The sequence below is a fragment of the Buceros rhinoceros genome, unplaced genomic scaffold (genome assembly GCF_000710305.1).
Source record: "Buceros rhinoceros silvestris isolate BGI_N320 unplaced genomic scaffold, ASM71030v1 scaffold7720, whole genome shotgun sequence".
In the NCBI taxonomy this organism is placed as follows: domain Eukaryota; kingdom Metazoa; phylum Chordata; class Aves; order Bucerotiformes; family Bucerotidae; genus Buceros; species Buceros rhinoceros.
In genome coordinates, this window is record NW_010390128.1 from 68,070 (window position 1) to 81,204 (window position 13,135).

General features: G+C 37.5%; 1 protein-coding gene across 1 annotated transcript in view; it reads right to left on the reverse strand.

Moving 5' to 3' along the window:
- OTOG (otogelin) overlaps positions 1 to 13,135 on the reverse strand; it is an 84,249-nt gene that overhangs the window by 64,913 nt on the left and 6,201 nt on the right. The window contains exons 6-14 of the mRNA XM_010136612.1: positions 12,597 to 12,727; positions 11,675 to 11,781; positions 10,711 to 10,820; positions 9,780 to 9,905; positions 8,499 to 8,607; positions 7,606 to 7,652; positions 6,645 to 6,790; positions 1,557 to 1,689; positions 407 to 584 (exon numbers count right to left, since the gene is read on the reverse strand). Coding sequence (XP_010134914.1) covers positions 407 to 584; positions 1,557 to 1,689; positions 6,645 to 6,790; positions 7,606 to 7,652; positions 8,499 to 8,607; positions 9,780 to 9,905; positions 10,711 to 10,820; positions 11,675 to 11,781; positions 12,597 to 12,727 — 1,087 coding nt within the window. The remainder of the gene's footprint in view (positions 1 to 406; positions 585 to 1,556; positions 1,690 to 6,644; positions 6,791 to 7,605; positions 7,653 to 8,498; positions 8,608 to 9,779; positions 9,906 to 10,710; positions 10,821 to 11,674; positions 11,782 to 12,596; positions 12,728 to 13,135) is intronic.

Consider the following 13,135-nt stretch of genomic DNA (forward strand, 5'->3'; position numbering starts at 1 on the left):
GCTGCTGCCCTGCAGACACTGAACAATGTAGGTTCTGTGAGACAGAGCAATTCAGAACTTGCAACAGAAAATAGGAGCTAGAGAGAGAGAGGCTTGCAGGAAGGATGAGAGTCCCTTATATAGGCCACTCCATATTTTGGACAAAACTTGTCAGATAAACTAGCACTTAAATCATATATTTCACTGTTATTTTTATGTTAAAGTATTATAAGCAAAACCTGGCTTGATATCCTATAGTTGAAGTTACAGATTTTCTGTTAGCAAACTAAAAACTATCTATCTCACTAACAGAAACTTCAAAACAGTTCCTGGCATCTATTCGTTCAGCTTCAATACACGCTTGATCTACCACTCTAACTGTAGATACTCATATACTGACAAATAGAAATCTTGCAGCTATTCATACAAAAAATCATCCTCCATATTTCCATTGAAGGTTCCACAAAGGCCCACAGTATCATCTTTCCACTGTCCATCAGCTTGAAGATAAAGCCTCAGTCCTTCTCTGTCATACAGTATCTGTAATCCGATGTGTGTCTTTACTTGAAGAAATACAGAGGAGAGTTTCCGTATTTCAAATAACTCTGGGGAGTGAAAACAAAGATCATTGAAAGGCAAAGGAAACCTGCTTGCAATTTGCATTTTGTTTCTTCTCATTTAATTGGTTTTGGTTTATATTATCTTTATATAAGTTACATTTATTCTTATTAAGGCCCTACTGTGCCCTAATCATTCACTTCTCATAAAAGGTTACACTGAATCAGACTTTAAAAAAGAAAACAAGAAACTTATGACACCCAATACATTTTCAAAAATGCCTCCAGAGTTCCCTGGAACATTCACAAAGGTTAACTAAAACCAAGTCAATTTAAAGATACAAACACTGCAGACAATTTATTCTAGGCAACCTAAGCCTAACACCAGCAATGTGCTTCCTATATTAAAGCCTTTTTTGGGAAATTCCCAAGGAGCCATGTACTAATGATTTGCATATAAAATTCTCACAGAAGCCAACGCTGAATCTTACAGAATACAGTCACAAATGCTTATGCAGAATAGTTGGCAATATCTTCCAGACAAAGAGATTTTAAAATTCATTGGAGAAAAAGAAACAACAAAAATTTTGTCTGAAACTCTGTAATTTATCTGTAAGGGGCAAGAGGGCCTCCCATTTATAACTACCCAAGTTGCTTGCAAAATAGGGAAAAGATACTGTTCAGTCAAAAACTAGAGAAAAGACTTTTCCCCTCAGAAAAGAACTAACCAACCACATAAATGCGAGGGACGGCATTTGGACTTCAGTTAGAGATGGAACATACTCAACATAAAGAGACACTAGCCCAATACAGCTGCTGTACAACTCCTGCTTTCAGTGTAGAAAGTACCTCAGCAGTTAACTTGTGAAACAATTCATAAGAAATTAACAACATCAATATTAACAATATACAGCTTAACTTCAGGGTATTAGCAATATTGACAGTATCACAAAATACACACATGCCATTAAAATACTGCTTTAGTGCCTGAGAGGAGTTATATGCTTATATCATTCTTACCATCTGCATAAGGCAGGTTAATTTTGTATTGGTCATATACCAAAACATCTCCCGAATGAGTCAGAGTCACTTGCCTCTTGGGGTCCTGCTTAAGAATAAGGCTGATTGATTGGATACATGATCCATCCTGGTTCTAAAACAGCAAAACAAATTTTTTCTTTAATATTGAAGTAGAATGCAAGTAAAGCTATAATTAGCAGGGAATTTATCTTGCTTCTTAGCAGAGTGTGCTTGTAAAACATACGGCTTTACAGCTGAATAAGAAAACTTTGTTATTTCACATGTATGTTTCCATATAACTCTAACCTGTTATTGCAGATACAGCTTAAAAATGAGATTTGGAAAGAAACTTTAACAACCCTTACATAGCTTAATACAAAGACATCTGCAATTCATGAGACCCCCCCGATTAAAGATCCTCCAAGGACAAGTTAAAGCTCGCAAACAAGGCTGCATTACCCACATAGCGGTGCACAGAAGTCTGAATTTGTACTTTAAAGTGTTGATACAGCCAGGTTCTTTTAAAGCATGTTTACGATATAAAATTATTTTAAGGCAAGCAATAATGAAAGACAGAGGCATGATCTGAATCATTATTTAAGACAACATTTAAGTTCATTATTTCTGAGAGGAGTTGTATGTTCATAAGCTTCCTGGATGAATATCGATAGAAGGAAGACAGCATCGTGTCAGCGTGCAACATCACAGCATCCAACTGGTCTTACTTGCTTATGCTACTACCATTGCTTATTCTTATTTCCGTTTCAGTTCTCTAAATCAAAACATCATACCAAAAAAACCCAAACCAAAAACAAACCATGAAAAGGAATATACATTTCAGTTTGGATGAACATACTCTGAAAACCAAAATCTTAGAACCACCTCATTTACCTTATCTACACACACCCTCTTCAGTAGCAGTTAATCATCACTACCAAAAGCAGCTAATTGACTGAAATCCTAAAAAACAAAGTATTGAGACTTGTGTACTAACGTTCCACAACATAAACAAGCTATGTGGCCTATGCAAGAAAATTTCACAATGGCTTAAATATCTAAAATTGAATTCAAGTTAATGGCTTTTGTGAAAGCAAACATCAACTGTAGTACACACAGTCTATGTCAGTTAGGCTGGATTTTACTCCATTCATAATTCAAATACATCACTTTCAAGTTTATGCTCATTAAAGCATGCTTATTAATCACAGAAAATTACCAGACTTTTCTTAACAAAACTAATTTGTTCACTCTGATTTTTTTTAAAAAAAAAAAAAAGCAAGAGCATCTATCACAGAGATTTAGGCACAGAGGTGAAGAGATGACTTTAACTTTACCACATCAGCATTCTGTAATTCACTTTGATACATGTTGAAAGACATCACAACCACAGTCCACCTTAAACTTTCTCTTTGATCTAGGAAGAAATTAAGTTTCTGCCACTCCTGCTATATTCAAATCTCTTTATTCTAGCTTCTGAGGTATCAGTTCATTTACACTGGCTTAGTGTGGCTGGATTAAGAGACTGTCTATTCTCTGCCTTCTGCAGAAGAACGGAAGAAGCACCCAGCTGCTGTTTCTCCTGTTCAGCCTCCTTCACTGCAAGACCCTGTAATAATTTAAGAAGTATTCAAGAACAAGGACAAAAATGGAGTCCAGTCACTTTTGGCACACTGTTCATTCCACTCTCACCTTGATTATGCATCTTCGATGTCTCATAATGTCCACATTACCAAAACGTACACAAACATGTCTGAAATCTCTTAGTTGAAGAGCAGCCTAGTTCTCACTGCAGCAGTTGAATCTGGCCCTGAGCAGCAGACCAGAAGTGTCCAGCACAGCTGCAGAAGCCTGCGCTTTTCAGTCCCACTGCCTACAGCAAAGGCTTAACTAATGATGGAATAGTAAAACATTAAGCATATTTAGTGCTGAAAGAGGCACCGAACAAGAATTAAAATAGTCCTACCTTTGGGAAGTTGCACTAATAGCAAATTTATACTCTGAGTAGCACCATTCACAGTGCAAACAGATTAAGATGCTCAGTTCAAAGATTAACACTTCTATCCACCTCTCACTGGCTTTCACTGGGACTTGCCTAATACAGGGCAAATGTTGCCCTACTCATCGAAAACAATTATTACAGCTGCAAGGATCCCTGAACACTACCACATGGCTGTGACAGATGCTGAACAGGCACAGAGCAGCTCACCGATCAGTCCTTCAAGTATCACGGACACACAAGTACCCACACTTATGTACAAGGAGTAAAAACTCTATTCAGAATTTCCCTGTCTCTAAATAATAGTGCAACGGTGATCCTTCACCAACAATTATAAAAAGAAAACTTAAAAATAGCAAATTATAAAAATAAGTGCATATATTTCATCAGCTCAACCAGCTCTCCTGAAGACAGGCATCTGTATTGTGAAGCCATGCTCTTGTAGCTCGTCTTGTTATCTTGCCTCTTTACTAAGAAATTAGGTTTCTGTGCATATCATTCAGCAACAGTGGCTATAAACTGACGATTTTGTCAGCCTTTTAAGAAGCTGAAAATAAAAGAATACCACCTGGTACACATGCAGACCAGAGCCAGGAAAACAACCCTCCATAGTATATACATTGCTACACAATATTGACAAAAGCTTAATTATTCCTTTATGCTGAAACTAAAGGAGAAATTCTGCCTGGCAATTATTCTCTGTTCCAGTGAGCTGTTTCTTCCACGGCACTGCCCCTGCCAACTTTCAGCAGGTGTTTTCACAGGAAATTTCTCTCACTAGACACTTTAAAAAAATTCTATATTCAGAAGATCTTCTCATCATACAAACTACAAAGCCAGTGAGGTTGTCACCTGAAACTCAGATAAGGTTAAGCTGTGCTGATCACTTGACTGATTCTCCTTCCAAAAAGTGCTTAAACAAAATTTCACATCGCTTTGAAATAACTTGTTGCCTGATGACTGTTTATGTCACCAGCTCCAAGGCTCTGGATGACTAGATTCTTTGTGATTCAAAGAGCTAAAATCTCCCCAGGTATTTTCTTTCTACCTTTTTTTTTAATCTGCTTGAATGAGATAGGACTGATAAGTCATTTTTTTAAAAAGCACATAAAATCACAAACCATCAAGAAATATGAGATTCTGCACTACAAATCTTTTAGCTTCCCATTTCAATTCATTAATTTTTATAAATGGCAACAAGATAATGGATGGTGCCTAAGGACTGTAAAGCCGATCTTTTGCCAACTGGTATCAGCTAGTGACAGACACTTGAATAGCTGCACTGAAGCTCCGCATTCTTGTGTTACAGTACACGAACTGTTCTCACTACCCTCTTACCATTTGTATATTGATAATTAAATGAGCAGCATATCGTCCTGGAACACACTACATAAGCCTCTGTTCACCCACCTGGCTGTTCGTGTCAGAATGCTTCACTCTGTAAAGGTCTGTATCTATTAGGGACTGACCAGGCTGGCTTTGTTAAGGGCTAGGTGAAATACGAAGCCCAACGTCTAGTAAAAGTCAAGAGAACCTGTTTTTTCCACCTACAATCCACTTGGACACAGAGACACACTAAGCAATGCCCCTAAGTCAGGGTAAAGACGTAACAAGAACTTCATCAAGGCTCTCTGCAGTCTTGCAAGTGCTGCAGAAAGCCAATGAACTTGATCATCACTTTCCCCAACAAAAAGATCAACACAAGAACTAAGCCGAAAGGCACATTTCTGTCTGTTTTGCAGTGAGCCTACTTTTGTTCTGTAACACAAAAGGGAATGAGATCCACAACACATATCCTGCACATTACCATAGCAGACATTTGCTCCAGACCTCTGTTGTCCATTAACAGGCTTTCCAACAGGCTAGGCTGAAAGGTATCTCGCTTCTGCAAGAAGTCAATCACGGCTCTACTCTGCTTTGACAAAAAAATGTTGCCTAGAGTCTTTCTTTGGTGAACTCCTTTATTGATCTTCAACAACATAGTGCAGGACATAGCTTCAACATACAACCACCTTCCTCAAGCCTCTTGGACTCTCTGAAATTCTGAGAAAATTAGGCTGACTGAACAGATTTACGCCTCTGTTGAATGCCCACGTTTATGTTTTGTTTCTCAGCTATTCTATTTCATTCCTTCCAGATGATGATAGTGACTTAATTCACTCTTGGGGATCTCCAAGGTTAGCATTGAATGAAGCCAGCAAAATGCATTATAATCAGAATAATACACACTTGAAGTGGGGAATTGTAGGAACAATCAGATATATTGCATCTTGAGACAGTCACAATCTTCCTATCAACAGGAAATACTAGCAGGAATATCAGTTTTCCCCAACCCAAAGAACAATGCACACAAAGGTTAAAGGCTTAATACATGCTCAGAAATCCACATACACCTCAACAATGGAAAGAAAATGCGTCTTGGACATGAAGCAGATTAAGTATTTAGTGATGTCTGCGTACAGTATCAGAAACTTTCAAATAGAAAGTAAGAGCTGATATCCTTCGTACCAGCTATATACACATGTATTCATGTTTGGCTGAAATTGTACGGGATACCAACTTAACAGTAACACAGATCCACACACATACCCAAATCAGAGAGCTGTCCCAAAAGTTATCCAAAGTTTTTTCACAGCAATGTAAGTAAAACTGAATTTCAAGCAACAAGAACAAAGCTGAAAGAGAAATCTATATTTGAGGCACAAAAAACTCAATTCTTCCTTCCAGCAGTAATAAGCAGTAGACTTATTTTTGTGCTGGCTGCAAATCCACGAAGATGTGCTTAGAAAGCTCAAGAAAACAAGTCGTTATCCAGGGGCTTCTGCATGAACCACCATATGCTCTGAATGGCCTCAGTGAACACTGAATCATAACGCTAGCATAATCTTTCCTATTTATTGCAAGTAAAAATGAGAATTTATGTACAGGCTTCCTCTGCACTGTTGTTGTTCAATTACTTCATCATTAAGGAAAATTGTTGCTATTAATTTGATATATTCCATTGCAGGTAGCTTGCTTTGTTTTTAAATATTTTTCCCCTCCAATTAAAACCCTTCAGGATATAAACATTACAAGAAGGTTCTAAGCCTTACCTGGCCACAAGGAGCATTTTGCAAGGACACGGTAAATGCTCCAGATGTACGACTTTTTGCTAGAATATATTGGCAGGTAGCTTGGAAAGTGTATTTGCGTCCATCAAAGGTCATGAAATGAATGTCTCCTGAAACCGAGCATTCAGCTGACAAACATAACAAATAATGTATTTCAGAATGCAGAAAAGACAGCGTACTCTTAACAGTTACTACTGCTGTAGAGCTCATACACTCTGATACGCGCTATAATTTATAAAACTCTACTCTTATTATAACCAGGTACTAGGAACATTGTTAGGAACCGAATCTTTTCTTCCCCAAAAGGAGGCAATAATATGTGTGATCCTTATATTCCAGGTACTTGATTTGCAGCTCTAAAAACTGATTTGCAAAAACATTAAGAACTCCCAGTTAACTGGCAAGTCTGAGACTAGTGCTTGAATCTATTGGTAGCTCAAAGAGTCATGAGGCAATGGATACCTGTAACACACGGAATCCTTCTGACCTTAGTCTCAGTAGTTTAGGTGCCTATCTGTGAAGTGATAACAACACCCTCAGTCTGCAGGCAGGCTGCAAACATAGCTAACTTATATTTGTACAATACCTAGACACTATATCACTAGCTGGCAATGCTGCAGGGGGGAAAAGTAATCTTGCCGTAAGTCTGTCAAGTGAAGATTGCAAAAGAGGTGTTAGCTGAATGACAAGAGTGACCAGGTAGTGCCATCTACGAGATACCACAGTGATGTATAGGGAGACACATTACTGTGCTAAGCTGAAAGGCAGATGCCTGCTATTCGGACCATTTTAATATTTGACCTACTGTACGTGTAGATGCATTTATATGTAGTTAGAACTAAAAATATAAATTATATATTGAAATATCAGATATCTAACAGCAATGTTCTACCCCAAGTAAAGTTTCAATTAAAAAAGTTAAGTACTCAAGACTTTCACATACCTGGACACGTAAAATTTGTACAAGTCCACTTTCCTCCAATACAAGTGCTGAAATAAAAACAAAAAGATTTCATAGCCTTTTTTTTGGTTTTGTGAAGTATACGGCTGCCCCTCCATTCTTCCTAGATTCCTTCTCTATGAAATGAGCACCAAGAGTCTTGAGTCTCACAAAAGGGTGCAACAGAGCTATCACAGACACTAGAATGCCTGGAAGCTGTGGCAAGAGCTTGTCATGAGGATATGGTCAGGTGAAATTTCATCCATGCATCCAGTAACACTTTTCTTTCTTTTTAGCTTCTTGATAACCTCTATAGAAGTTAAGGATTATTAAAACTAAGAACACTAAAAAATCAGAACTGTTGTGAAAAAAGAAGCTGCACATCTGCAAGCTCTGTTTTGTTAGGTTGATCCAAAAAAATGCATTATCTCTTCCTACAAACTTCTCTTTCCAATGTAAAATTTAAGCTAGAAACTCCCAAAACAGCATCTTAGTGTCATAATGACATTAGGCTCTTTGTGTCCAAGCGAGACAAACAGGAGACAAAGTAGAGACAAAGTAATTCTCCTGTTGAGATTCTGAATTCTGGATTCCATTTAGTTTGAGTTCAAGGTGAAAGGAGTACTAAACGTTACAGTATTCTCCACAATATCTGTCATTTGCTCTTCTTCCACATTAATAGCTTTATAGTTTCTTTTATCTTTCCCTTCATTGCAAAAGGTATATGAAGAAAAAAAAAAAAAAAAACAGGCTTTGTATGTAGAAACGGTAAGGACTTACTGTAAGAACAGAGGACTCACCAACTTTATTCACTATTAAACTGAAATAGGCCATAAAGCTATCTCTTATGACCATGGAAAGATTAAGTCCACGGCATAAAAAGAAAAATTACTAACCAGTTATTACATTCCTCATAAACCACTGAATTCATTTCGAAGAAATTTCCATGATAGTCACAAGGACAGTCCATAGGCTTGACACACAACTCATTTTCATAAATTAAACCTAGAAGAGATAAAATACACAAGAAAAAAGCAAAATATCTGCACAAATGCTGATGGAGCATGAACAAGCATACCCAAGAACACAAACGGTTATGCACAATAACAAAAATCTAGACTATTTGGTAGTCATTTTTGAAGAAAAACTCTGCATTTCAGTTATGTTAAATAAATTACATGGACCAAGTCTTTAAATTATACTAACCATAATATGAATAACGAGTATTTAATATTGAGGGACAGGAAGAGGAAACCACCCCACAAAAAAACCATGCCATTTTGAGTACCTTTAGCTTGTTTTCTGACACCTTTATAAATCTTTCTCTGTTTTAAGGCACTGTTTGGTTCTTACTTGACTATGTTTTTTTGCTTTTTTTTAATTATTCCATTATTAGAGAGCCAAAAGCTAGAAGACTTTACTATCCCATAGAAGTCAAAACATGACAAAGATGATTATACTTATAAATCATCAAGGTCTAAGAGGCAGGACTTGAAGATCCATGACATAACTTTCTCTGCCCTCTTTTAGATAGAGCTATGTACTCAAGAGAAGCCAGTAACAAGGGAAAAACTAGACAAAATACCATTTGGTAATAAAGGTAAAATTTTGTTATAGGCTACATCAGTCAATACCTCACTTGCCAGAAGCATACAACAGTGCAAGAATCTCAGTATCAAAACCTGTTTCTGGCCACACGGAATAGGTTTTAGTCCTGCCACATTTGAGCTCTCCTAAGCATCTGACCTAGAAGACATTCTTCAGGAAAAAAACCAAAAAACCCACACACAAAACCACCCCACAATAACCAAAACAACCACCCCAACAAAATAGCCTACGACAATAACCCCCCACCAAAGAAACCCAGCAGCAACCAGCAGAATCAGGAGGATGGCTGCCCTGTCAACAACAGAGCAAATCCCATTTTTGGCTCAAATGGTGAAACTCTACAGATAGAATATGGATCTGTGCTGAAACCTATTCCCAAGAGGGGAGAGAAGGCTCTTGTCAGTAGCAACGAAAACAGGGTCATTCATCAAAGCTGTTGGCAATGCATCTATAAAGAGCTCCTGTGAATATCTTAATCTAGCCAGCCCATATAGCTATGTAAACTTGCAGGAGAACAATTTGAAAGTTATATGGAATCAGCTAACAGGTATTTGAGAAGCAAAACTTACCATCTGGGCAGTAGCATCCATCAATACAGGGAAGCTCACTGTCCATGCAGTGTGATTGCTGATGACATGAAACAGGGCAACAGTTGATGCATTCATTGTAGATCAAGGGTTCAGGACAGGTAATCACTGAAAAATAGAAACAGGTAGAGAAATGAAAAGGTATTGTGCTACTGCCTCGGGGCTTAAATAGATTGCAAACATTTCCTTCAGGCTTTTTTCTTTTTTTAAGTCGAGTATCTATTGTGAGGACCAATAAACAGCAGCTTTCATAAACACACACATGCAGAATATACATATATTTATATGCTGTCCATTAAACATGCATTGAGAAAGTATAATCTTAAATTACACCAAGGGAGACTCAGGAAAACCTCACAGTAGAGCTACTTACACACTCAAACAAGCATAGGAAGTGGTAGAACTTCTGTCAACAAACATTTTTGAAAACATTGCAAAGCAGTTTTGGTCCTGTGTTCCAGACATGCAGACAAATTAGACGATCTCTTTCAAACTTTCTTTCTGTGACTTCTAAGACATGACTTACGCATGTGTAATACAAATATATTTTTAACTGTCATGACACACATTTTATATATCAGAAAGCCATGAAGACTTGCACAATATTTGAAAACTAGCTCTGTGAAAAACCAAATGGTTTATCATCTTAAAGAATCTCTAATGTTCTAGTAAGAGGGTTCTTAAAACACATGCTAGCAAACTCAGTGCTTTAAAAATACATTCAGTAGAAATTACACCTATAAAAAAATTCCATTGCATTTATGTAGCCTTGAAGTGAGTCCAGGGTTATGCTTGCATTGAGAACTATGAGTTAAAAAATAGGAGGAAGGACAAAGAACTAAGCACATGAAGATCAGTCTTTTCAAAATACTAGTACTAAGCAGTATTTCCAACTACTAAAGCATCTGCGTACCACACTGCTGGAAGTGCATTTGCCATCCATGAAGCGGCTTTCCTGCTTGGGCACATGCTCTGGCATATTCAGTTAATGCTCGACACCAAGTTGAGTTATCAACTGCTGACCTTACACAAATAAAAATTGACATATTATTTTCTACCTACATTCAAACATGCAACCATAAACTCATGAATGCTCCTGCACTTCATATAACCACATTGTCTTATCCACTGAAGACTTTTAACCTAGCCAAACAACACATGCTTTAGAACATTATTAAAGTATATTCAGGCATTCTCCCACACTCAAAGGCAGGTCATCAATGTATTTGAGACCTGACACTAACTTCCTGTATAAATTCATGAGAGCCAGAGATACAGCAGTATGAATAGATGTGAATAAAGGGCTTGGTTTTTACAAAAGGAATAATATCCTTCAAAAACCCACAAGAAGAAAGGGTAGTATTTCTATCAGCCACCATGGTCAATAAATGGAATTATATTCTCCTGTTCTGCCTGTTAATTTAACTAGTCAAAAGTATTTGGACAAGGAGCATAGCAGGTTGTGAAACAATGGCATTAAATCAAAAAGAGTAATTAAATTCCTCTTTTCATTGGATTAACATACAGCTTGTGAATGCCAAACTGATCTATTCACTGTTAGTTTTCATTGAGGTTAGAAATACTAATGGTGTTGCACACTCAGAAGCAAAAGAAATGCCATATTCAAGGGAAGATACACTCACAAATTACAAAAATATCTGGGTCCAATTTTAGTCGTACCAAAAACCCCAGAAATAACTCCACAGAAATTTCTGGCAGTAAAACTAGAACAAGTGAGAAAAGCAAGATAATAAAAGGTTAAATAAAACCTCATACGCAGAAAAAGACACACGTTAGTTCTGTCAACATTTACAATTCATTGTCATGATAGAAGGACAGTATTTTTTACTTTGGAATTACCAAAAACATTCACTTACATGCAAAGATCATTGGTGCAGCTTGCCATAAAAGGAAGAGGACTCACATAATCATGACATTGTGCAAACGGGGGATGTAACAGGGTATTACACAGAGTGTACGCCCTCTGAAATAAATGAGAGCTGTTGTGAAGAGGTTTTTAAAAAATAAACCTAAGCAAAATGGAACACTACAGAAAATCAGAACAGACTTCTCAGTCTGTGACTAGGAATCACTTTCTCATCACGGAGAAGCAGTGACCAGCAACATATTGCTCTTCAGGCCAGAGTATTCACAACACACAATCTTTTATGCAAGGTCATATCAAGGGTAGTAAAACATATCCCTTCCCCAAGAAAGGGATAGACCATGTTGCAGCTAAGCCCAGATGACCTGAAATAGACTTCATTTTAGTTAATTTATGCAGTAAAAGGCAACAGAAATAAAACGTGCCTGGCATCAGCTGCAGTTTCAAAGGACTTCGTTTCAGGATTGTATCTCAAAAGTATTACTTGAAAAAACTGCTTCAATGTGATGCACACAAATAGCAACTTTTTAAACACCTGCAAATTAACTGTGCTCTTATTCTGATTTTGCTAGCGAGATTCTTTCTGTCCTAAGGGGAAGAATGGAACCAGCTCTAGACCGCACTCCTGCTTTACAACTTTTCACTCTTTTAGCCCCAAATTCAAAAACACTTCTATTGGCTGCTATGCAGACAATATAACATTTGAAAAGATCAAGAATTAAATTATAAACTCATACAGAAGAAAAGCAGGGAGAAAAGGAGGGGACAAGAGAAATTCTGGCTGTAGCAACCATTTTAACCCACCTCTCCAAAGAAGAACTGACATTTCCAGTCTCCTTCAAAGCATTAAGTCAAATTACCAGTCTAATTATAATCACTAACTATTGTAATAATCATTTTGTGTTAATCCAAACCTGTAGGGATTCATGGCTTTGTGTCAGACAGGGAGGATCATTGAGAAGAGATTTATCCCAACGGGGTGCTCCTTGGGGAGGATTTTCCTGCCAACTCTCTACAAATTCTGTTACATCATCTGTCACTTTTCCTAAAAAAGGTAAACACACACACACAGTCACACAGTAACTTGGACAACAACAAAGTTTCCACAGTATTTCCCAGCAAATCATCTCAATAATCAAAACATCACATTAAGCAGAGTGTGTCAAACCCTTCCTACAACTACATGAATCAGCTGTTAGTCTGAAGATAATATGGTCCTTTTAAGAAACAAAAATACTTTTAAAAGGGACTATAGTGGGAAGGCTTTAGGATGGCAGAAAGCTTACTCATGCGACTTGGCAAGGAAGGGCTGTAGGGAGCAGGACTGTGCCTGCTACAGTCCTTGAATGGAAGAAAGGAAAGAACAGCTGTAATAGACTGCACGTACACAGGTCTATGCTGTTACTTTACATGGAACTCTCAACCAAGAGTCTAAAACCCAAGAAAGATGAGG